The sequence below is a fragment of the Beta vulgaris genome, chromosome 9, assembly GCF_026745355.1.
Source record: "Beta vulgaris subsp. vulgaris cultivar EL10 chromosome 9, EL10.2, whole genome shotgun sequence".
Lineage (NCBI taxonomy): Eukaryota > Viridiplantae > Streptophyta > Magnoliopsida > Caryophyllales > Amaranthaceae > Beta > Beta vulgaris.
The window spans coordinates 50,437,010-50,462,558 of NC_079210.1; the positions used below are offsets into that span (position 1 = coordinate 50,437,010).

The window sequence follows — 25,549 nt, forward strand, 5'->3', positions numbered from 1 at the left end:
CCGGAACGTCCAGGCCAGACGTTCCGACCATGGGGTGAACGTCCACCGCGGACGTTCGCCCAAACCTAAAAAAATTTCGAAAAAATCGTACGTGGGTCGAGGGAGAGCGATCTTGGTCTCAGGTTGTCGGGAGTGGTGGACCTGCGAGGCCGTCGGAAGTCTGAGTATAGTGCCACAGCAGGAGGTGGCCGGCGAGTGGCGACTGAGAAGGAGAGAGAACTTAGGGGTTAAGGGTTTGGGAAGTAGAGAGAACTCCGAGTTAAGGGTACGGTCTGTCGTGGCATGATCGAAGGTGGGTGGTGGTGGTGGCGACAGTCTGTTAGGAGGTGGGTGGTGGTGGCGGCAGTCCGTTAGGAGGTGGGTGGTGGTGGGGTGATGATCTATGGAAAAAAGAGAGAAGGTTATAGAGGTAATTTTAACTATTTTTTAGGCGATTTTAAGTAATTAGTGGGCGATGTATAGAAGTTCAGATTCCGTAATGGATGCTATGAATTTGCTAGAGAGTTGCCTGAGCTTGATGTGTTTTATTTATCTGCTTATATATAGGTCGTCAATTCCGTCCAAGTTGTTCCCAAAATATATGCGAGGATCGTGGCACATCCCTAATCCGACAATCATCCTTTGCAGCAAACCCTAACTCTTCCACACGATCGAAGAAAAATGGTAAAATCCCTAATCCGCTTGAATTCTGCTACTAAATCTTGGCTATCTATTTAATTTCGCAAAACACGCACTTCAATTTCTCTTCTTTTTGCCTTCAATTTTCTCATACTTGATAAGAATTGAAATCCGTTATCTTTTCGCTACATTAGCACTGTTTGTTGAAATCAGTGGTAATCAATTGTATCTTGAGTCACATTCTGTGTAGTATCTAAAGACTAAATTTAGTCCAAAACTTTGACTACTAGCTTGAATGTGAAATCTTTACGAACATTGCATTGTCTTTATCATTAGGTCAACAGTCAACCCTTGGCCCTTGCTTGGTAATTGGTGAGTGATTGTCAATTACATCTAAAGCAGCATTACTCTTACACTTTAGGGTCTATTTGGTTTGATGGAAACATGTTCGGTGTAAAATGATTTTTGATGGAAAATATATTTTGATGGAAAGCACAAATTAATACTAAAAGTTCTTACTTTTTGTCGGTTTGGTTTGATGAAAAACTATTAGACTCCAAAATGGAGATGTTGGAAGTTGGGACGAGAGAGTAGAGGAAAATGGTTTTCCTTCAATGTAAAACTCTTTTCTACCTTAGTTTTTGTCTTTTTAAATATATTGTCTAACCAAACAACGAAAAATGGGGAAAATTGTCTACAATTTAGATAGAGATGAAAATAATTGGTATGTCTAGCCTCTCATTCTGTCAATGTTCATCCCACCTCACAGCCCACATGGTGGTGTGATATTGACTAGGTACTTATGAAGTCTTTTGGATGAGTTACTCCTTGAAGGAATTGATAAGAAGGATTACAGAAAAACATCCGAGACTAATATAGTAATTTTGCTAATCATCCCCCATTTAAAAATTAATAATTTTAGTAACCAAATGGTCATCAATGTTGACTTTTCCATCTTAAATATTTCTATGGTTCAGTCCATTATTACAGACTGCATTTAATAAAGGAGTCCAAATTGTACGCCTATGTTCTGTTCTATATCGTTAAAACTTAAAACTAGAGTATCTAAAACCAACATTGTCTTGCATCATGACGAGATGTTGGATAATTGTAAAATACTTGGGTTGTGTGTTAGCAGCAATATTGCTTCATGCTCAGCATCAAGAATGTTGCATTGAAGAAGAGCGGCTTGCTTTACTCGAACTCAAGTCCTACATGAAGTCGTATGCAGGCCCTAAATATGATGATTCATTTAGCTGGTCTGATGATACCGGACAGAGATATAACTGCTGTGCTTGGAAAATGGTTCAATGCAATTCTTCCACCGGACGTGTAACGGAGCTTCATCTCAGCTACACAGTGGTGTATTCAAATAGGCCTTGGCTGTTCAATGTGACAATTTTTCAGTCTTTTGGGGAACTCATAAACCTCGATTTATCCTACAACAACATCAATGGTTTGGTGGAGAGTGATGGTATGTATTGAAAATATTGTGGAACTATGGAATAATTATATAAGTAGTAGTATTTTTTTCTATTATGATTTTCGTTTGTTTATAGTAATTGACAATCTAACAATCCTGATATATATTGCTTTGCAGGTTCTACAAAGATCTCAACTTTGAAAAAATTGAGATTCTTGAACCTGGATCAAAATTTTAATGTCACTGGCCATATTTCTATAGGTGATCTTACTTCACTTGAGAAATTGTCCCTTCGTGAATGTAGTTTGAATAAATTCAACTTCCCACTCCAAGGTACTCCTTTGTTTCTTTTTGTTTTTTTACTGACATTTTTATAATGAATATTGGATCACAAAACTCAGCGTCTTACATTACCTGTCATTCCTTTCTTGACATATAATTCTCCATATATTGTACCTACTTGACGAGTGCATTCATCATACACCCGAGTATACCGTGTGTATGATACACCCAAGACAATTTTTTGCTCTAAAGATCTACCTATTATGTAATTATTCTAATCTGGAGGAACATAGTAATTATTCTTTTTTTTTCTCCAATTCCCTCACCATTAATAATTTGTATCGTATTATTTTTTAACATTTATGGAGAATTATCTGTTAAACATCCCCAACTATCTCTCTCTCTTAGTTCGAGATGGAGCTTTCATTCTCAAAATTTAGAGCATGATGGAGTCAATAATTAGCGACTCAATAAATGCACAGTGTAGGAAATTACTACCTAGGTTCACCACCCTCTATATTATAGCCAACCTTAGTGGAAAATTATAAAAGGTTGTGTGTGAAAGCCATTTTATGAGCAATAGACTGTGGTAGCAACCGTGAGCTTCTTCGTGAGTGTAGTTAAGAGTTTAGTTACTCCTTGTTAGTGTAAGAAAGAAAGAGCTATATGTTCATTTCCTTTGTATTGTGTGAGCAAGAATAAATAGTGGGTAATATCAAGTGTTCTAAATGTGCACAAATAGTTACACTAATAATCCTTTCACAAAAATATTTATACCCCAAAACATCCTAAAATTGGTATCCATAGCCATTCGTTCCGTTAAATTTTCGGGACCATTTTTTGGCAAAATTATCGTTCAGGGACCGATATATCGTAACGGTATAGTCAAATATTCTTGGCTATCTTTACAGTCGGGGATCGTATTGCAAGGAGATTTTCCATTAGTGCATAATTCGGGACTGTGAAGCTTGTTGGTCGGGGACCAAACTTACTTGTGTATTGGCGGGCAACACCAAGTCACAAATGATGGATATTGCTAGTTCATCTAATAATATTGAGAAACTCAACGATGAAAATTACAGTATGTGGAGCACATTTGTATACAATTTTATTTGTTGGGACAAGATCTTTGGGGTATAGTCAGTGGTAGTGAAGTTACAATACCAAGCGATCCAGAAGAGTTAAAGAAGTGGAAGATTAGGGCCGCAAGACCCATGTACGTGCTAGCAGCAACCGCCGAGGACGAGTTGTTATACTGCATCAAGGATGCGAAGACACCGAAGGAGGCGTGGGACACCCTTGTCGCTTTGTTCTCTAAGAAGAACGATGCTCAACTTCAACTTCTCGAGAATGAGTTTTTGTTTTTTTTAGCAGAACAACATGACGATGAACCTGTATTTCACCAAAGTCAAAACTTTGTGTAAACAAATCACAAAGCTAGATCATGAAAATTCCATCACAGAGACGATGATGCGCAAAATTATAGTCTGCTGCTTAAAGTCTAGATATTGCTGCCAAAAAACAAGTAGTCTTGTCACGGCGATCCGAGGTTGGGCTTTACAACCAACTCTATCGAGTTCGAGAATGAGTTAGACCAAACCAGGAGGCTCTTGAAAATCAAATGTTTGGAGTTTTCGTCAAGTATGAAGTGAAAGATCTTTTTGACAACAAGAAGTCAAATAAGAGAGGTGATAAGACAGTTAGGAGACTTCAGAAAAGGACAACGTAGAGGAGGCTTCCATCGAGGGAAAGCTCGACAAGATCAACAACAAGACGAGAAGGAAGGAAAAATAAAACACGACGAGATGTCGTGTGTTATAACTGCAAGAAAAGGGGACACTATGCTCGAGATAGTTGGTTAAAACCAGCAGAAGAGAATACCGCAACTTCGGCGGAGCACGAAAGCCGAAGTGAAGTCGAGTGGGATGCACAAGTATCTTACGCAGTCGAGGATGAACAGATCTTCGACATGGAGGTAGTGTCGCCTTGCAACAAAGTACCACATGAAGCTGCATTTGTCATAGTCAACGATAAGATGATCAATTATAAATATGATTGGATTGCTCCAATCACAGGACTGGAGACAAAGAGAAATTTCGGAGCATGTCTGAGTACAAGCATGGTAGAGGTGTGATAACAGCCAACAATATAACCTATATTGGTAAGGCAGTGGTGATTCCAAGATTTAGCAACAAGCAAGTCCAACTGGATAGTGTCTACCATGTTCATGGTATGACGAAGAACCTGTTGTTAGCTTCATAACTGACGGCATCCGAAAACCATGTTGTGTTTGGTCCTCGTGATATGAAGGTGTACAAGACGATATAGGGAAATTTTTCTCCTATCTTGGAGGGATGACGTCTTGAATAAGTCTACGTGATATCTGCTCAAACGACATATGTAGACAAGGCGAGGAAAAATGAGACAGTTGATTTATGGCATGCATAATTGGGTCACGTGAGCTACAACTAGCTCAAAGTGATGATGAAGAAGTCAATGCTCAAGGGTCTTCCTCAACTAGCTCAAAGTGATGATGAAGAAGTCAATGCTCAAGGGTCTTTCTCAACTAGATGTCAAAGAAGATTTAGTTTGCGCCGGATGTAAATTTTAAAGCACATCAACTTCCATATGAAGATTCGAAGTTCAAATCGAAGGAACCTTTGGAGTTGGTTCACTCAGATGTGTTTGTATTTAGTGCAGTCAAGCAACATTTAGTGAGTGGCTTATGTTACATGATAACTTTCATTAATGGTTATTGGGTCGATTTCATGAAAGAGATATTTAAAGCATTTGACAAGTTTAAGCCATTTAAGGAAACAAATGGAAAAAGAAGATGACGGCAAAATTCGGTGTCTACGAACAAACAACAAGGGAGAGTATACATCTAGAGAATTCTCCCAATGCTTGCACGATTGCAAGATCTGACGCCAACTCACTTGTCCAAATACTCCATAATAAAATGGAGTAGCTGAAAGAAAGAATCGGCACCATATGTAGGAGTATGTTGCATGCCAAGAACGTACCACCACATTTTTGGGTCGAGTGTGAAAAATGTGACACATGTGACAAATCGATTACCTCAAGCAAGACTAGATTTTGTCTCACCATTTGAAAAGCTAAGAAAGATGAACCCCACAATGAGTCATTTTTGAGTTTTCAGATTTGTTTGTTACGTCTTTGTTTCTCAACATATGCGTAGCAAGTTTGATAAGAAAGTTGTTCGTTGTATCTTCGTAGGATACGATGATCAGAGGAAAGGTGTATTACTTCCATCGAAGGAGATCGAGGAAAAATTTCAAGAAAAGATAGATGAGAATGATGAAGGTTAGTCTAGTCAAGATGGTGGTCGTCTAGAGTTTGAGATATCTTAACCTACATTAGCAGACAGACAGAAAAATCCAAAACAGGAGCACATCATTGAAATGTTGAAGAAGAAAGACCAAGTCAAACTAAAGAATTTGTAGAAGAAGAACCTCACCTAGCATTACGCAGGTCTACAAGGCAAAGAAAGCCAAATTGTTGATATGCAAATGCTGCAATGGTTGAGGATATAAAAGAGCCAAATAACTATGATGAGGCAGCTCAAAGTAGAGATTGGAGAAAAGCCATGGAAGAAGAAATTCAAGCTCTGCACTAGAACGAAACTTGGGAGTTAGTGCTAAAGCATCGAGAAGTTCTAACCTATTTCTTGCAAATGGGTATACAAATAATTCTTGCAGCTAGTAATTCTTAGAAGTTGTGGTAGATTGATGTTAAAAATGCATTTCTACATGGTGAGTTGTATATAGACCTATACATGGAACAACCTAAAGGGTTCGAGAGTCAGTCTTATCCACACTATATATGTAAGCTGAATAAGGTGCTTTATGCGCCTGGTATGGAAGGATAACAGAGTTTCTGTTATAGCGTAATTATTCTGAAGCATTAACTGATTCGAGCTTATTTGTGAAAGCTCGATATGGAAAGTTGACATTTTTGCATATGTGGATGATCTTATCATTACAGAAATTTTGAAGAGAAGCTTGTACAAACAAGAACTAATCTTTCAGCACGTCCAGAGGAAGGAGTTCGGAGAATTAAAACAATTTCTTGGTCTTGAAGTGGAGCAAACCAAGGATGAGATATTTCTATGCCAAAAATGTACTCATTATCTTCTAGAAAAATATGGAATGGTCGAATGCAAGCATATGTCAACTCTAATGCAGGTTAATGCAAGATTATGTTTAGTTGAATGCAAAGATTTAAAGATGTGACCATGTACACACAATTGGTGGAAAGTCTTATCTATCTCACGTTAACAAACAATATATTGCATATGCAGTGAGTGTGATTAGTCGATTTGTGCAAAAACCAAAAAAATGTCATCTCGAGGCAGTACAAAGGATATTGAGGTACGTGAAAGGGACCATTGACTATAGAATCTTGAACCACAATGATAAAGAGTTTAAAGTTTTCAAATATTGTGATGCTGACTATGTTGGAGATTTTGACACGCGCCGATCAGCTGGTTATGCGTTTAATCTGGGCTCGGGAGAAGTCTCTTGGTGTAGTAAGAGACAACCAACAGTGACACTGTCAAGTACATAAGCAGTATATCGAGCACCAGCTATGGCAAGACTAGAGTGTGTATGGTCGATGCAATTAATCAAGGATCTGCATCAATCAATTCATCGAGGAATCAAGTTAACATGTGATAATCAATTTGCAATACGTTTAGCAAAAAATCTTATTTGCAAGGACAAAACATGTGGAGGTATATCATCATTTTGTTCGAGAGAAGGTTCTAGGGGGTGAGATTGAACTTGAACAAGTGAATACGAAAGACCACGTTGTAGATATAATCACAAAGGGTCTTAGAAGACCAAAGTTCCAGAAACAACTTGGTATGACCTCTAGACTAACTCTGAGAGGCAGTATTCGTTGAGGGGGAGTGTTAAACATCTTCAGCAACTATCTCTCTCCTAGCTTCTAGATGGAGCTTCCATTGTCCAAATTTCCAGCATGATGGAGTTAATAATTACCAACTCAATACACGCATAGAGTAGAAAGTTACTACCTAGGTTCACCACCCTCTATATTATAGCCAACTTTAGTGGAAAATTGTAGAAGGTTATGTGTGAAAGCCATTTTATGAGCACTAGACTATGGTAATATAAACAAGGGTTTTGCTTGCCCATTGAGTAGGGGTGTTTGCGGTTTGGGTTGGTGCGGTTTGGGATGTAACCCAACCCAAACCGCAAATATACGGTTTGACATTTTTCCAACCCAAATCGCACCGCACTTATGCCTAAACCAACTCAAATCGAACCGCACAAAACGGTTTGGTGTAGTTTGGTTTGTGGTTTAACCTTTTTTTTCCTCCGTGACATTAATTTTGTAAACTAAAGTTAAAAAAAATTGTTAATAAATATAAAGAGTCCAAATAAATATGAAGTTGACTTCATGATTAAACATAAATAATAATTCATCAAGAGTGTCCAAGTTCTTAACCTCAAACTTCTTTTTTCAGTTGTATACTTGTATGTTACATTGTCAAGTGTATTTTAAAAAAATCAAAATAGATAATTTGTTTTTTTGAAAAAAAACATATAATATTTCGGTTTACTATGCGGTTTCCGTTTATAAAAATTAGAACCCAGCCCAAACCGCAAATAGCGGTTTGCTTAAAATCATAACCCAAACTGCAATTTTTGAAACCGCAAACCAACTCAAACCGCGAAAAAAGGCACCAAACTGCACTCTCAACAACCCTAATTGGGATTGTGCCCAACCGTGAGCTTCTTTGTGAGTGTAGTTAAGAGTTTAGTTACTATTTGTTAGTGTACGGAGGAAAGAGCTATATGCTCATTTCCTTGGTATTGTGTGAGCAAGAATAAATAGTGGGTAATATCAAGGGTTTTAAATGTGCACTAATAGTTACTGTTGTTTGCACTAATAATCCTTCCACATAAATATACCTTAAAATATCCTACATTATCATGACAAAATCATCTTTCAGTTTCGTGCAAATTCGCCAGACAAATCCACTAACTAGTAACACTACTATCCACATTAATTTCTTTCAGGTGTTTGTGGAATGAATAATCTTATGGAGTTGCATCTTGGGGAGAATGTTTTTAATGGTGGCCTACCTTCATGTCTTAAAAATTTGTCTTCTCTCAAAGTTCTTGACCTTTCAAACAATAATTTCGATGGAAAGTTCCCAGAAGTGCTCTCAAGTCTTAGGTCTTTAGAGTACTTGGACCTCTCTAATAACTACTTTGAAGGTGTGTTTTCCTTGGCTTATCTCACCAACCTCTCAAATCTCCATGTTTTACGACTTTCAAGAAACATGTTGGAAGTTCGACTGGGAGATCCATCATGGCGACCCACATTTCAATTGCAAACATTGGGCTTGCGAGATTGCAATCTAAATAAAACCTTTGAAACTCTTCCTGTATTCTTGTCACACCAAACCAACCTAAGTGATCTTGATCTCTCGCATAATAACGTATCTAAAGCCTTCCCTACTTGGTTGTTTAACTACTCCTTTAAGCTTAAATCTTTGCATCTTGCAAACAACTATTTGACAGGAAGCCTCCAATTACCTCTCTTTACTAACATGTCCTTAAAGATTCTAGATATCTCTAATAACAATTTCCATGATAAGCTTCCAGTAAATTTTGGTTTGGTATTTCGCCAACTCGAGTATTTGAACTTGTCTGGAAACCATTTTGAAGGACCTATTCCAACTTCAATAGGTCATATGCGAGGACTAAGATTTTTGGATATGTCAAACAATAACTTCTCTGGGAAATTGCCAAGAAGATTGCTTAGTGATTTAAGTTCCTTGAGTATACTCGAGCTCTCAGACAACAATATAGAAGGGGATGTAACACCAGAGTATATGAATCTCCCATCATTGACTTGGTTAAAGCTAAGCAACAATCGGTTTGGTGGAACAATCAAGGACTCCTTACGAAAAAGCTTTCGATTATATTACCTGGATATATCCAACAACAGTGTAACAGGCCTTCTTCCTTGGTGGATTGGCAACTTCTCTGATGATTTGTATTCTTTGTCAATGTCACAAAACAATCTCCAAGGCAATATTCCAGAGGAAATATGTACACTTTACTTAGACCTCTCCCAGAATAACTTTAGTGGATCCATACCTTCATGCTCCATCTGTTCGTTTGGTTTTCTGCATCTACACAGTAACAGTCTCACAGGACCAATACCAAATGCATTATCAAATTGCTCAATGTTGGAAACACTTGATCTAAGCGATAATCAACTTTCAGGTGGCATTCCATTGTGGATTAATAAAATTCCGAGCCTAACAATACTCCTCTTAGCTGGAAATGGTCTTCATGGTCTAATTCCGCACCAGCTCTGTCAGCTGAAGAATATCAACATACTAGATCTTTCACGTAACAATCTATCTGGAGATATACCCATCTGCTTTGGAAATATGTCATTTGGGTTCAATAATACTATGAAGTATGAATATGATCCGATTTACAGCGACTACTCTTTGGGTGATGCTACAGAGTTGGACTTTTATGATACACCTGAAGAAGTTGAATTCTTGGATAAGAATCAATTTTTTTCTTATAAAGGTAAAAATCTTGTTCTTATGACAGGACTAGACTTGTCCTGCAACAAGCTCACTGGTGAGATACCACCACAACTAGGTGAATTGAGTAAGATCCAATCCTTGAATTTGTCTCACAACTTCTTGTCAGGATCCATACCAAGTCGATTTTCTAACTTGGAACAAGTCGAAAGCTTAGACCTTTCCTACAACAATTTGAGTGGCACAATTCCTTCGGAGCTCATCGAGCTTAACTTCTTGGCTATCTTTAATGTGTCATACAACAATTTGTCTGGGAGAGTGCCTGAGACAGGACAATTTGCAAATTTCGACGAGAGCAACTATTTGGGGAATCGTAGACTTTATGGGTATCTGGTGAATAAACCAATCAAAGCATTGCCTCCTGCTGAAGCTACTAAAGAAGATGAAGGAATTGATCAAGATCACGGTGGAATTTATGTAGTATACTTTTTATGGAGCTTTTGCATGTCCTGTGTTACTATGTTCCTAGCAACTATAGTAATCCTCTACATCAACACTCACTGGCGTGAAGCGTTCTTTGAAGTTGTTGATAGGCGCATTCTTTGGTGGTTACCAATATCACAACTATCGTTGTATTTATTACTTAGGATTTAGAACTTTTTATGAGTAAAGTTTATTGTCATAATAATCATTCGAGACCCTAGTAATTATGTACCCATTTGCTTTTCACCATATACAACAATTAGATTTAATATCTATACTAGTGTGTAATCCGGGTAATTACTAGCCGTATATGCATGCGATGCGTGCATCAACAATCTTATCTACGAATAGACATATTTTTTAATCTAAAAATTATTTTGGTAGTGATTTAAAAGAATGAGGTTTTTTTTATGTAGATGTTATTATCTTTTTGAACTAAAGGTGACTGATTTTTAATTGTTAGAAAATTTTGGTCGAAATTTTATAATTCTTTGTCAGCGGCTTTAAGATAGTTATTAACGATTGTAAGTGTTAATAAACCATATTGTTTGAACTTTGTAAATACGAAATATTATGTTGTCAAAATATATCACTAACTTTTTTTTAATTGAAAATTCTAATTAATTTCGTGAATTGATTATGTCAATCAAGTCAAGTTATTAATGGTCATTGCATATTCCATTTTTTACTTATTCCATATGATAAGTTGCATTAATTCTCATTTTTAAATTTATTATAAAAAACGTTGTTTTTAATTTATTAGAAGGTATTATAGTCATTTCAAATGTGGACACCACACCTCCTCCGTGTCTTATATAATAGAGATCCTTTAAGTTTATAAATACTTTATATTGGCTCATTGTATCTTTTTGAGTATTTGTTCAAAGTCATAAAATTGACAAAGTTCGTGGTATCCTTTAAGTTCATAACATTGCATACGTTGACCGACTAATTGACTTGACTTGTCACACTCTAGTCTGAGTTGGGCAAAATAGCTGGCATTCTTAACATCGAGACATTGAACAAAGTCTTTTTTACTTAACAACGCATCTAGTCGCTTCCACTCATATTACACCGCGTACTTCATTAGTTGAGTTCTATTCATATAAGAAAATTGTATATATTCCCTTCATTTTTTTTAAATTTATATATTTTATTTTTTTCTCGATTTTTTTTTAATTTACACACGGTTACTGTTTCTATTCTTGATAACATGTTTCACGTGCCTTCTTTTCTTTTTCCATCCATGTCATCTATTTTTAGAGATTTTAATTCACTTTTTAGTTTCTCTGTTTGACTTTTTAGTTTTTCTTTCATAATTTTGGACTTTGTCTTTGATTATTATTTCCAAAATAAATTGAGTAAACTAAAAAAGAACGGAAAGAGGAGTAGTTTACATACATTTCGATAAGTCTTTATGTTAAGAAGTAAATGAGGTACTATATATAATCTTCTTGACCTGAAAGAAATGTAAATTACATATGTATAGCCAAGAAGTTCGGCTTATATATTCATTCCACACCATCATTTTAATGTGAAGTTTCCATACTTCATCTAAGACTGAATGAGGTCAAAGGAGACCCATGGAAAAGCTCAGCCTTAGAATGAGATCCTCTTAAAGAATAATAAATAGAAGCACATCACAAGAAGTAAGAAAATTAAATTCTAAATAAAAAAGTCTAAGTTATTTGACATTAAGAATAGCTAGATTATAACTATATTTGGACCCCCTTATAACAAAATTTAGGATCCTAAGTATTTTCCCTTTTTTTAGGTACTTAACTTGAAAAAAATTTCAAAGAGGGAGAATTGGAGAATTGGATACCCTCTCATGAGGGGTGAGACTCAATTCTATGAATTTTGGGATAGGAGGTGATACTAATACCATTAGGTTATCAAATGTTGCTTATTTAATTAGAACGCTAAGTATTGTCTAAAGTCATGTTTATATGATACAAAACTCTTTTTTATACTGATTTAATAAAACCGAGTATCATATATTTCATAAGAATTAGGATTGGCTCAAGTAATGAACTTACCCATCTTCTCCAATAAAGTCTAGGGTTCAATACCTACCCCAAGCATTTGTTTAGGATTTAAGGGAAGGAGGGGGGTTTGGGAGTGTATGACTTATAATAAGCCTCTAGATGTAGGCCGAGAACATGCTACAAGATTTTATTTTACTTATTAAATATGAAAAATGGACAGTAGAAAATACCAAAGGTCAAATGACACCGTTTAGTAAGATATTCTTGTTGGATTATGCTCCAAAATTAGTCAAATAGTTTTTCAAATAGTTAGGACTAGTTGCTAATAATGAGTTAGTGAGGTAACAAGTAGTGGACTAGTGGTCTACATAATAGTTTATTTAGTGGGATAACAACTAACAAGTAGTGAATTACGTAGTGGGCATGCTATTAGCAGTGTTTTATATGCCTATTCAAAAGTTATTTTGTTTAATTATTTATGCATGAAAAATATAAAAATGTAGTCTTTTCAATTCTCTCCAAATTTCTCTTCTTTCTCCTCTAAAATTCTACAATTCTTACCTTGAGCTAAAACTTGTTTCCAAAAGTAAATCAACAAAATATGAACACATTGTGGAATTTTTAAGGACACAAACACAGCATCTTGGACCACTTGGATTTCACTTCAAGAGAACACAATCATCCAAACCCAAAGATCACGGATCAATGACTCAATTAGTCTTCCACCACTCAATTATTCCTTACACTTGTTGCACTATACTCTATACTCTATACATATGTTGCATCCAGTTAATAACTAAATCCAAAACTTTAATCCTCTATTTCTCTGTCTCACTCCCTAAATTCAGCCCTACAATGTTGTGTATAATGAGTTCGGAAAGATGCGCAAAATACTTGCTATGGCTATTGTTGGTAGCCATTCTGCTTTTTCATGCAAGTAAAATAGAATGTTGCATACACGAAGAGATGCATGCTTTGTTAGAAATTAAGGCCTATCTTAAATCATACAGGGACCAAAACCCACTATATGCTGATTCAGACACACCGTGGTCCGAAAATGGCCAAAGATATAATTGTTGTGCTTGGGATATGGTTGTGTGCAACATGTCCACTGGACGTGTAACCAAGCTAGGTTTAAGTGGGATGGCGTATTTTGCTCAAGATGCAACACAAAAGCCATGGCTGTTCAACGTGACGTTGTTCCGCCCTTTTAGGCAACTCATAGACCTCGACTTATCCTACAACAGCATCAATGGTTTGGTGGAGAGTGATGGTAATCCTATGCTCCTTATCTCAAGCGTTTTCATTTTTTTCCGTCATACTTCCTCCGTTTGAAATAGTTGCACGATTTGCATAGTGTTTAGTATTTGCATCTTGCACTTTGATAGTTTGATGTCTTTGGTGATTTTTATTTTAGGAAAAACATAGTCATACGGGATTTTGTTGGATTTGTCTCAATGTATATTATTTTAATATTAACTTTTTATAAATTTAAGTTATTGATAATTAGAGATATTAATGTTTGAAATAATACATTGACAAACGTGAAAATATGAAATAGTGCAACTATTTCTAAATGGGAGAAGTATGTATGTAGCACAAAAATGGTTGAGGTTTGTAAAACGGAAACGTTGTGGAATGGGAAACCTCTTATTTCTACCGTTTATAGTCTTCATTGGCATGAAAATGAGTTGTGTTGGTAAATCTCAGGTGGCAAAAATTTCCATGCTCTATAGCAAAAATTTTCTGTGTTGGTATATTTTAAGTGTATGGTGTGGATTAGATGTACTAATTTCGAATATATGTAAATTAATCATTGTTAAGATGTGAATGGACATTGCTGCATTTACCCGACGGGTAATCTACCTACTACTAATAGAATCATTAAAATATTATTAATCATGTGAGTTGGATTCCACTATCATCACTTACTAATACTGTCTATTAGCAGTGGGTATATTACCCGGTGGGTAGACTAATTATTTTCCGATGTGAATTATCTAAAATCTGTTTCATATATACTCTGCAGGTTCGACAAAAATCTCAACATTGAAGAACCTTCAGTTTTTGAATTTAGGTTCTACCAGTTTTCGAAATGGGAGTCTTTCTGTCGGTGTTCTTACTTCACTTAAGATATTGGTCCTTGCCGTTTGTGCTGGTTTAAGTGAATCCAATTTTTTGTCCCAAGGTATATTTTAGTACTCGTTTTGAAATACTAGTCATGTTTCCTAGTTTAGGACTTAGGAGTCCCTCCATCTACTTTTATTTCCACATTTACAATTTTGCTCGTCTCAGCAAAGTATGTAACAAATAGGCGAAAGAATGTGATTCATGTGCATACAATGAGAAATGAGTCAAATGACACAAAGACTTAGAAAATGCATTTGAGGGTGGTGTGACCATTACTTTATTACTAGATGACAATATAGAAGGTAATACAAATCGGAATCATGTATATAAATGTCAAAAAGAGGGGAAGTATAGAAGATATCGTCTGGCAATATATACATGAGGTTGAGATATGAAGTAGTGGTATCACGTCCCATCTCATATATATGAGGTTTAGAGATTATATGAGGTTTAGAGATCAAACCTCTTTTGACTCGTTCGGGGAATTCTGCTTATCCCCTCTCACGTCTCAAGTGGTCCCCTTCAGTATTTTACCTTCAAAAAAATTGTTTGGCAATACACATACATATATACAAGAAGAATATGGGGACTACAAGTTATAAAAAAAGAATTTCAGCAAATAAATAATTGAGAGAACCATTTGTGTAGATGTAGCAAATAAAAGAAGACGAAGACAGTTTGCATTTCATGGAATAGAACTCAATCAACATAGGATTTATCAAGCTTACTTGATGGAGGTGGCGGGAAACTCACCTTGTGACTTTGCGGTCATAAGTTCGAATCTCACTACCTACTTGTGTTTGGGAGTAGGGATTTCCTTATTTCTCCTCTTACTCTCAAGCGTTAGACCTGTATAGCTGGAGTCGCTGACCTGCGATAAGTGCTGGTCCAGGAGGGTCTTTCTTCTTACCAAGGAGAGTCCCCAGTGGGCAGTGGGTACCCCATAAAAAAGAAGATACATTTGGAAAGTAGACATTTTCTATGAAGGTTTTTCATTTTGGTGCTACATTTTCTATGAAGATACTTTTATGAAATGAATAAGAAAATTTAATTATAAGGAGATGGAACAATGTGACAGAAAACTTTTGGAGTAGAACACACACAATCCAATATTATAGTTTCATGCCTTTTGTGTTTGTTTCAATTTCCCCTGTATTGCAGATTTACAGAAGCTGAGGGAGCTACAAGTACTAGACTTGAGAGGAAATGACTTTCATGTGCCAGTAAAAGGTAATTAACTTGCCTTAGAGTTAAGGCTAATTTGTCACTTATGGAGATGCAATTCTTATAAGATCAACTTATAAAAACAAATCTTTAAGTATTGATTCAACCTACATATTGCTGCAGAGTTAGTTACACATTTAGCAAATCCGGAAGAGCTACAAGTGTTATACTTAGGCGACAATAACTTCCATGGTTCTTTCCAAGGTAAGTCATCCTCAATTAGTTCCAAACATTTAACATTATTTTGGATATTGACATGAGATGTTTCTTACAAAATTACACCAAAACTTATTACCATTATTATCATTTAGAACTATGGATTGAACGTGCTGCAAGACTATATAGTAGTTGTCCCATGTCCAACAAATCAATTCCTTGTGCAGGATTTTGCAAGTTGAGAAACCTTCAAGAGTTGCATCTTCAGAATAATCTCCTTGATGGGTATTTGCCTTCATGCATCAAAAATTTGTCTTCCCTACAGATTCTTGATGTTTCAAATAACAACTTCAAAGGTGAATTTTCCTTGACTTCTTTGGCCAACCTCTCCGACCTTCAAGAGTTGCGACTTTCAGGAAATAAGTTGGACATTCAAATGGGAGATTCATGGTGGCAACCCAGATTTCAGTTGCAGTCCCTTTACCTAGGAGGTTGCATTCTGAACAAGACTTACAAAACTATCTCCAAATTCTTGTTACACCAAACAAAGCTTATTGACCTTGACCTTTCACATACTAACTCATTTGAAACTTTCCCTACTTGGTTGTTAAACAGTAACTCTAAGCTTAGAACATTGTACCTTGCAAACAACTCTCTTAGAGGAAGCTTTGAGTTGCCGCGTGCAGTTAATCTATCCTTGCTTAGTTTGGACCTCTCCTATAACCACTTTCATGGTAAGCTGCCTGAAAATATAGGTTTAGTATTTCCCAACCTAGAGTATCTAAACTTGTCAATGAACCATTTTGAAGGACATATTCCACCTTCTATAGGTCATATCACAGGACTAAGGTATATGGATTTGTCAAATAATAACTTCTCAGGAGAATTGCCAAGCCGCTTACTTAGTGATTGTAATTATCTCGAGGTATTGCAAGTATCCGACAACAATCTACAAGGGGAAGCAATAACAGAGAATATGAACCTACCATGGTTGAACTGGTTGAAGCTAAGCAACAATCAATTTGGTGGGACAATTAAGGATGCACTTCAAAAAAGCTCTTACTTAAATTACTTGGATATATCCAACAACAATGTTATAGGCAAACTTCCTAGGTGGATTGGCAACTTTTCCTACTTGAACACTTTATCAATGTCAGGAAACAATTTGCAAGGCCGAATTCCTACAGAATTATGCAAACTCCAACTAGGATTTTTGGATCTCTCAAAGAATGCCTTCAGTGGATTTATACCATCATGCTCGAAATTTTCTTCTTTAAATTTCTTGCATCTGCGCCAAAATAGTTTGTCTGGACCGATACCAAATGCATTATCAAGCTGCTCATCACTTAAAACACTTGATCTGAAGGATAATCAACTTTCAGGTGGCATTCCATTGTGGATTAATAAGCTTTCGAGCTTAAGAGTACTTCTATTGGCCAGAAATACTCTATATGGAGAAATCCCAAACCAAATATGTCAATTGGACAAGATTAACATATTAGATCTCTCAAATAATAGTCTACATGGTTCTGTTCCTACATGCCTTGGAAATATGTCTTTTGGGAGAAAATATGTCAGCAGCTCCTCTTTCTATGATCAAACTATCATAACCCCCATTTTGGATGATTATCACATTATATACACTTTGGATGATCCTTCAGTGCTAGAACAACACAGTTTACCTGAAGAAGTCGAATTTTTAGAAAAGAATGGCTATTTCTCATATGTTGGTGGCATTCTTAGGCTAATGTCAGGACTAGATTTGTCTTGCAACCAACTTACTGGTGTTATTCCTTTAGAATTGGGAAACTTGGTGCACATTCATTCACTTAACTTGTCACATAATTTATTCTTCGGGTCCATACCGAGCAGCTTCTCCAATCTAAAGCAGGTGGAGAGCCTGGACCTTTCTTTCAACAACTTGAGTGGCATGATTCCATCCCAGCTTATTGAGCTCAATTTCTTGGCTATCTTCAATGTGTCATATAACAACTTGACTGGGAGAGTGCCTGAAACAGGACAATTTGCAAACTTTGATGAGAGTAACTATTTTGGCAATCAGGAACTTTGTGGGTTGCCAGTGAATATATCTTGCAACCCGAAAAATGAAGTGATGCCTCCTAGTAACAAAAAAGATGTAGGTGGGGTGAAGGCAGGAATTGACATGGTAGACTTCTTCTGGAGCTTCGGCGTGTCCGGTGTCACTATGTTCTTAGCTACTAATGCAATCCTCTGTATCAACCCTCAATGGCGCGCAGCTTGGTTTGATTTTGTTGAGTGGCATATGCTGTGGTGGTTGCCAATTCCATAGCTTCCTACTCTTTCATGTCAGTTACTACATATATTGTTAGAGTTTAGACTAGTACTTGTACTTTGCTCATATAACATTGTCAAGCTTTTTACATTGAGTAATAAGTTGCACTGCTATTTGCTCTTCCCTGAGATCACTTACAATAATGTATAGATGAATTGTTTTGGGGTACTAAGTAAGAATTCACATCAAATCTGTTTTCAAATCTTGGTTTTTACTATTTGTTTCCCTAATTTTGCAAAAACTCACCTCAAATTCTCTTCTTTTCCTCTTTTCTCTCCTATTCTATAAAAGCCTAATTTTCAATCTAAGAACTACCTCCACTCTTTTAGGTAGTGGTAACTGGTAAGCCTTTTTTTTCTTTTTGTTACTAGTTTTTATGTTATTGTTTCTAATAACTTCAGTCTCTCTGTAATTGAGAATTTTTCTACCTATACATTAGGTTATATCAAACCATATATTCGATTTTATCTCTCTCCATATGAGAGTTTGAAGACTTTGTTTTTGTTTTTTTACGTGATTCTAAAGGTTGATTGAAACTTGTGCGGGGTTGCAACAAATGACAGTACTTCGTTTACAATCATTTGAATTTAATTCAATTCTACTTTAAAACAAAAACTAGTAGATAGACCTCTTTGTAGAAGTGTTGCATTAGACAACGATGTAAAAGACGAGGGTTTTCAAAAGTGTTAGATCTCAGCAACAGTAGTGGTTTTCCATATTAGAATTACTTTCTTTCAGTAAACAAGGAACAATTAGAATTATATTCATTTCAATTTGATATGTATTTGTTAGTTTCGACGTCTATTGTAAATGTCGTATGACTTTCAATTAATGAACGGATGTTAATTTCAAAAATAAGAACATATTTGCAAAAAAAAAATTAAATTAATTCAAATATAAGCATTATGTAAGTGGGTGTATTTTAGTCTTTACAGGTGGACATCAAACTATTCAAGAATTGACTTATAAAATAGATTAGCTAGCTGGAGCTATTTTATTTGAAGAATATACTCGTCAAACTCAATTTTTCTTCATCTGCTTAAGACAATGATGGCTACATTCTGACAATAACGAATTTTAAGACAAGTAAATATCCTAATTTCCGAAAAAAATATACTTCCTATGTTTCTTTTTAAGTGCAACACTTTGATTTTTGCAACATTTGCACATCTCACTTTGGCCGTATTTTTTTTTACTAGTATATAGAAACAAAATTGATAATATAAAATGTTGTTGGATTTGTTTCAATCAATATTTTCATAATATCAAATTTAAAGGTTAATTGATTGATGACCAAATGATTGACTTATCAAAATAAAGAAATAAAAAGAAACCAGTGGCTAGTGTGAAGAGTCTACAAAAAGTCCACATTTTGAGTAAAAATTATGAGGTTTAAAACTTACTACTATTGTTGCAATGACTTTTCATCATCTAATTGATTTGACTGAGATTACAATTATACATTGCATACTTTAAACTCAAGATGTATGCCTATTTTTTCTTATCTCTTTGTTTCTCTGCTTTCCAAATTATGATTAGTACAAGAGGATTAGAATACTTGCTTTGGCTATTATTTGTAGCCACTTTGCTTCATGCTTGTCAAGTAAAATCTTGCGTAGAAGAAGAGAGGCTTGGTTTACTAGACCTTAAGGCCTACATGCTATCATTTTCGGACCATGGCGAATTTACAAGGCCATGGTCCGATAATGGAGAAAGATATAATTGTTGTGCTTGGAATATGGTTCAGTGCAACACGTTCACTGGACGTGTAATTGAGCTAGATCTAAGCTCCATGGTGAATTACTACAATGATAAACTTGACAACCCATGGTTGTTCAACGTAACACTTTTCCGCGCTTTTGAGCAACTTGTAGGCCTCGACTTATCCAACAACAACATCAATGGTTTGGTGGAGAATGATGGTATAGCTATATTTTTTTTCATGACAACATTACTATATGATTGAGTATTTGAGTTCTATGTTACTCCGACACTTTCATTTACCTCAAAAATCAGGTGTCGTTTCACTTGGATACTTTATTTTAAACTAAAAACTTATCCTTTTTTTTCTATAAAATAGCCGGATCGGACACTTGGATACATGTATCCGAGTAGACAGTTAGACACTCACTCCGTGTCTGAGTAACATAGTTTGAGTTAGCATATGTTAGCTTTCTTTGTTTTTTGATTGAGAAAGCTTTATTATTTTTGCGTAGGTTCTTTAGAGATCACAACTATGGAAAACCTCCAAGATCTGAATTTGGGTTCTAGTAATTTTGAAACTCGCGGTATTTCTGCTGTGTCGCTTCTTACTTCCCTTAAGAAATTGAGCCTTGATGGTTGTGGTTTGAGCGAGTCCAACTTTAAGTTTCAAGGTATGTTGGTGGCGTTGTGGCTCTGTTGCAAATTGCAAGCAACTACGAATTATGACCTTGACTATATTCTTTTGCTAATATTTACCACCTCTGTTTTATTAGTTGCATCATTTCATTTTTTGACACTTTTCATCAACCAGTCTTGTTAAGTTAACTACTATCTCGTGTCATTATATAAGAAAAAAGTTAAAAATTATAGTCATTTTGGATCTTGTTAGATTCGTGTCAAATCTCAATGCAATACAAGGATTCCGTATATCAAATTTTTATTTATATGCAATAAAAGATATTGACAATTCAAAAAAATGTCTTGATAAATGGGATAAAAAAACGAAATGGTGCAATTAGGAAAACAGAGAAACTAAACGTCAATCTTTTTAGTAAATTATATTCTCAATATATATATATTTAAAATACCAACCTTTTATTATTTCTATTAGTTTATTGCTAAATATTTTAGTGGTTAAAGTTATTGTTTGGAAAACATATTGAAAACCTAAATGAACAATTAGAGTATATGCTTTACTTCTGCTATAATTTCCTTTTTATTGCAGATTTGGCGAGGATGACAGAGCTAGAAGTACTAAATCTGAGTGACAATGAATTCCAAGGTCCTGTACAAGGTAATTCACCTTACAATGAATTACAAGATGCATATATTGCAAAATCCACATAATTAATTCTTCCCTGTTTTTGTTGCAGAATTGCTTACGAATCTTACAAATCTGGAAAAACTACATGTACTAGATTTGGGGAACAATAACTTCCATGGATCCATCCCAGGTAAATCACAATCAACAGTTGGATTTTTTTTCACAGTTGTCAAAAGTTAAACCGATTTTTTTTCTTTTTTATTCGGTAATTAACTAGTCTAAGCAGGGTCAGCCCTCACGAGTTAGGGGTTAAGAAGGGGGATTCCAATCCATAAGAAAACTTCTAGAGACTGAAAACTGGATATCTATATGCAAAAGTAAATATTTAAATAAACTCCTCAAATTAGGGCAACCGCTGGGCTCCCACATGATTCTCGTTAAATCGATTCTCTGGTTGAAAACATTTTACTTTATACGAACTTTAACTCTTTAAGACACATATTTCACCATTATTTTCTCTAATTATGTATTTCAAAATATTATATAAATAATATCTATATAAAAATTAGTAAAAAAAATTGTCATCAAAGTTTACAAACTTTAATCTGACCTTAACAATTTAACTATTGTGCAGATATATGTAAATTCAAGAATCTGCTAGAGTTGCGCCTTCATAACAATCTTTTTAACGGGGTCTTACCTTCATGTCTACAAAACTTGTCTTCCTTACAAGTTCTTGATCTTTCAGATAATCAATTCAATGGAAACTTCATTGATATGGTCTTAAACTTTACATCCTTACAATACTTAGACATCTCAGATAACTTCTTTGAAGGGAAGTTTTCCTTAAGTTCTTTTGCCAACTTTACAAACCTTGAAGTTTTACAACTTTCAAGAAACAATATAGAAGTCCAAACAGAAGATATATCATGGTTGCCTACATTTCAGTTGCGATTCGTAGGATTAGGAGGTTGTAATCTCAACAAACCATATGGGTTCATCCCTAAATTTTTGTTACATCAACATAAACTTAAAGAGATTGATCTCTCCGAAAACAACTTAGTTGGATTGTTTCCTTCTTGGTTGTTGAACAATACTCAGCTTACAACTTTATACCTAGGAAGTAACTTCCTCAATGGATCTATTCAGTTGGCTGGTTATGATAATGCATCTTTGGATATTCTTGACGTCTCTAGCAACAATATTCAAGGTTCGTTACCTGAAAATTTCGGTTTAGTATTCTCCAAGCTCTCCTTTTTCAACATCTCTTTGAATCATCTCGAGGGACATGTTCCAAGCTCGATGAGTCATATGACAAGACTAATTATGCTTGATATGTCGAACAATAACTTGTCTGGAGAAATTTCGATAAGTTTACTTAGTCATTGTAACGCTTTGATGGTACTACGATTGTCTGACAATAACTTGGAGGGAGAAATAATTCTACAGCAGATGAATCTACCAAACTTGAAATGGTTGCAATTGAGTAACAATCACTTCAAGGGAACAATTCAGGATGGACTTCGAAGAAGTAATCGATTGTTTTTGTTGGATATATCGAACAACAATCTAACGGGGAAGATTCCTAGCTGGATTGGTGAGTTCTCCATGTTATATATTTTATCGATGTCTGAAAACAATTTTCAAGGTCACATTCCAATAGAAATATGCAACCTCCTCCAACTGAATTATTTGGATCTTTCACAGAATAACTTTACTGGACATATACCTTCATGCTCAAACTTTTCTTTATTAAGTTATGTGCACCTAAGCAACAACAATCTTACTGGACCTATACCAACAGCATTATCAAGCAACTCGAACCTAGCAATACTTGATCTAAGGAATAATCAACTTACAGAGAGTATTCCACTGTGGATTGATAAACTTTCAAAGTTGCAAGTGCTCTTGTTGAGCAGGAATAATCTACACGGCGAAATTCCTAATGAAATGTGTGAATTAGAAGATATGAACATATTAGATCTATCGCATAACAACTTATCTGGAGGGATACCCGCGTGTTTTGGTAAATTGTCGTTTGGGATGAGAGTTTTCTCACATGACAGCAACTCACAGAATACAAGGAGTAATTTGCATGTGTACTTATATGCCATTCCAGAAGAAGTGCAATTTCTACAAAAGAACGAGTACCTCTCTTATGTAGGGGGAATTCTTCAACTTATGTCAGGACTAGATTTGTCCAGCAACAATCTTACTGGTGTTGTTCCTTCAGAGTTGGGAAACTTATCGCAGATTATATCAGTTAACTTGTCGCGTAACCTTTTAACTGGGTCCATCCCGAGTAGCTTCTCCAATCTTAAGCAAGTGGAAAGCCTAGACTTATCCTTCAACAACTTGAGCGGCATGATCCCTTCTCCACTTGGCGAGCTAAACTTCTTGGTGATTTTTAATGTGTCTTATAATAACCTGATTGGGCATGTGCCAGAGGCAGGGCAGTTTGCAAACTTCGATGAGCGAAACTATCTTGGGAATCCTGGACTTTATGGATTTCATTTGACTGTATCTCCGAGCTCAATGGCCAAAGCATTGCCTCCGGTTAGTCCAACCAAGGAAGATGAAGACCAAGAAGACGGAATATACATGGAAGATTTTTTCTGGAGCTTCGGTATGTCCTGTGTCGTCATATTCCTTGCAACCATCATAGTTCTTTGTGTGAACCCTCGTTGGCGTACAGCATGGTTCGAGTTTGTTGAGCAGCATATACGGTGGTTGCCAATCCCATAGCTGATGTAGTATCCTTAGTGATTAGTTCAAACTTCAATGTACTCCATATTATACTTAGGAAAAATGGATTAGAATGACTCCAACGTTGGCTCATCCGCTTTTAATATCTCTAACTATGGGTTATTCCTGTATAATCTCAACTATTGGGTAGTTCCACCACAAATGCGCCGTGACCTGAAGGAAACCTATTTAATCGGTAAATACTAAATAGCCTACGTGTCACCCCTCCTCCACCCTCCCACCATCCCTATAGGCCCCCTCCCCCACCCTCAGCAGCCCCCCTCCCCCACCCCTGCGCTGCCCGCCCTCGATTTCAAAACAGTCCCTTCCCCCACCCCTTGCAGCGCCCCACCCCCCTTCTCATCAACGGATCTGAGCGCCTCCCCCCCCCCCCTCCCCTCTTTTTCTCTGTTAGATGAACTGGGGTTGTGAATGGGACTGCTGTGGCCTGTGGTGGAGGGGGTTGGGCTGGATGAGGGCTGCAGCAATGGGGGAGAAGGTGGAGAAGGTGGCTAAAATGGTAGTGGGTGGGAGTAGAAATTAAAAATAAAATAAATTACCTTGCTAACAAGTTATAAGTCATTTGGGTGCATTTTTGGCGGACTTTCCCAATAGTTGAAATTATACAAGAATAACCCATACTTGGGGGTATTAAAAGTGAATGGGTCAAAGCTGGAGGTATTCTGATCTATTTTTCCTTATACTTATGTATGGTAGCAAATTAGACATGAATTAAGGAGACATTCTAGACTAAGTTTGTATCTTAATGTTAGATTTTGCATTATCATGTATATGTACTCTGCTTCACAGCCTTCCTAACATCTGTATTATATACTTCATGCTATATAGTGTGGCTGTGTGGCACGGATATTAATCTCACTATAGAACAATGATGTGTTATGTCGGAATCTTTAATATATAATCAGATTAGCAATATATAGTGTCTAGATTTACTGAGTACAGAAATATATAATTTTTTTTTGTATTTCCTCTGTTTTTTACTCTTCATTTTTTATGAGTACTTATTTTTCACCATGATGTTGTTGGAAAAAATAAGAATAAGAACAAGGAATTACGGTAACATCCAACTCAGAAATCAATTCAACAAAACTCTTCAGATTAAACAACAAATTAATAACAAACTAACTAAATTTCAATAATTAAGAGTAAGTTCAGAATAGAGCTAGCCTGAGTTCAAGCACATCGTGGTGCAGTAGCGTTCTTTTTAGAGAGGATACGCCCCCACTATATTGGTCAATTTAGAATACGTCCCTCTTTCAAGATTTGACAACACGTCAGAAAGAAGAATCCCCAAACCACTTGATAACTCAGCTCAAAACAATAATAAATAATTGAACTAACGTTCAATGCTTACAGTTTGTTTGGTAGAAAGAATTTGAAAGGAAAAGAAAGGGAGTGGAAGGAAATTTGTTATTTTCCAATGTTTGGTTCATTAAAAAAAATTAAGTGAAAGGAAATGGGAGGAATGGGAAGGAAAGACCTTTTAATAAAATTTCACTTTCTTTTCCTCCCAAAAGTGGGGGAATTTGGGAGGAAAGTGAAAATTTATACCAAACATGAGAAATTAAGGTTTTTTTTCTTTCTCTTCCATTCTTTTCTTTTCTCTTCCCTTCCTTTCTCTTCTCTTCCTTTCCTTTAT

The 25,549-nt window shown here is 36.0% G+C and overlaps 2 protein-coding genes across 8 annotated transcripts; both read left to right on the forward strand.

Moving 5' to 3' along the window:
* Nucleotides 1-476: 476 nt before the first annotated feature.
* LOC104904543 (receptor-like protein 15) lies at nucleotides 477-18,299 on the forward strand. 6 transcript variants are annotated; one of them, XM_048637410.2, is made up of 6 exons: nucleotides 2,274-2,374; nucleotides 13,363-13,625; nucleotides 14,382-14,540; nucleotides 15,644-15,712; nucleotides 15,830-15,910; nucleotides 16,090-18,299. In XM_048637410.2, exons 2-6 carry the CDS (start codon nucleotides 13,442-13,444, stop codon nucleotides 18,171-18,173), a joined length of 2,577 nt encoding a protein of 858 aa, XP_048493367.1. In that variant the 5' UTR covers nucleotides 2,274-2,374; nucleotides 13,363-13,441; the 3' UTR covers nucleotides 18,174-18,299. The 6 variants fall into 6 exon arrangements, with proteins under 6 accessions (XP_010691119.1, XP_010691118.1, XP_048493368.1 ...); XM_010692818.4 differs by lacking the exon at nucleotides 2,274-2,374 and having other exon boundaries at nucleotides 12,890-13,625; XM_010692817.3 differs by lacking the exons at nucleotides 13,363-13,625; nucleotides 14,382-14,540; nucleotides 15,644-15,712; nucleotides 15,830-15,910; nucleotides 16,090-18,299 and adding exons at nucleotides 477-663; nucleotides 1,754-2,092; nucleotides 8,389-10,702 and having other exon boundaries at nucleotides 2,219-2,374.
* A 1,321-nt stretch (nucleotides 18,300-19,620) lies between these two features.
* Nucleotides 19,621-24,825, forward strand: LOC104904544 (receptor-like protein 45). 2 transcript variants are annotated; one of them, XM_010692819.4, is made up of 5 exons: nucleotides 19,622-20,098; nucleotides 20,393-20,551; nucleotides 21,106-21,174; nucleotides 21,254-21,334; nucleotides 21,779-24,825. In XM_010692819.4, the coding sequence occupies exons 1-5, from the start codon at nucleotides 19,660-19,662 to the stop codon at nucleotides 23,887-23,889; spliced, it is 2,859 nt and encodes a 952-aa protein (XP_010691121.2). In that variant the 5' UTR covers nucleotides 19,622-19,659; the 3' UTR covers nucleotides 23,890-24,825. The 2 variants fall into 2 exon arrangements, with proteins under 2 accessions (XP_010691123.2, XP_010691121.2); XM_010692821.4 differs by lacking the exon at nucleotides 20,393-20,551 and having other exon boundaries at nucleotides 19,621-20,098.
* The last annotated feature ends 724 nt before the right edge of the window (nucleotides 24,826-25,549 follow it).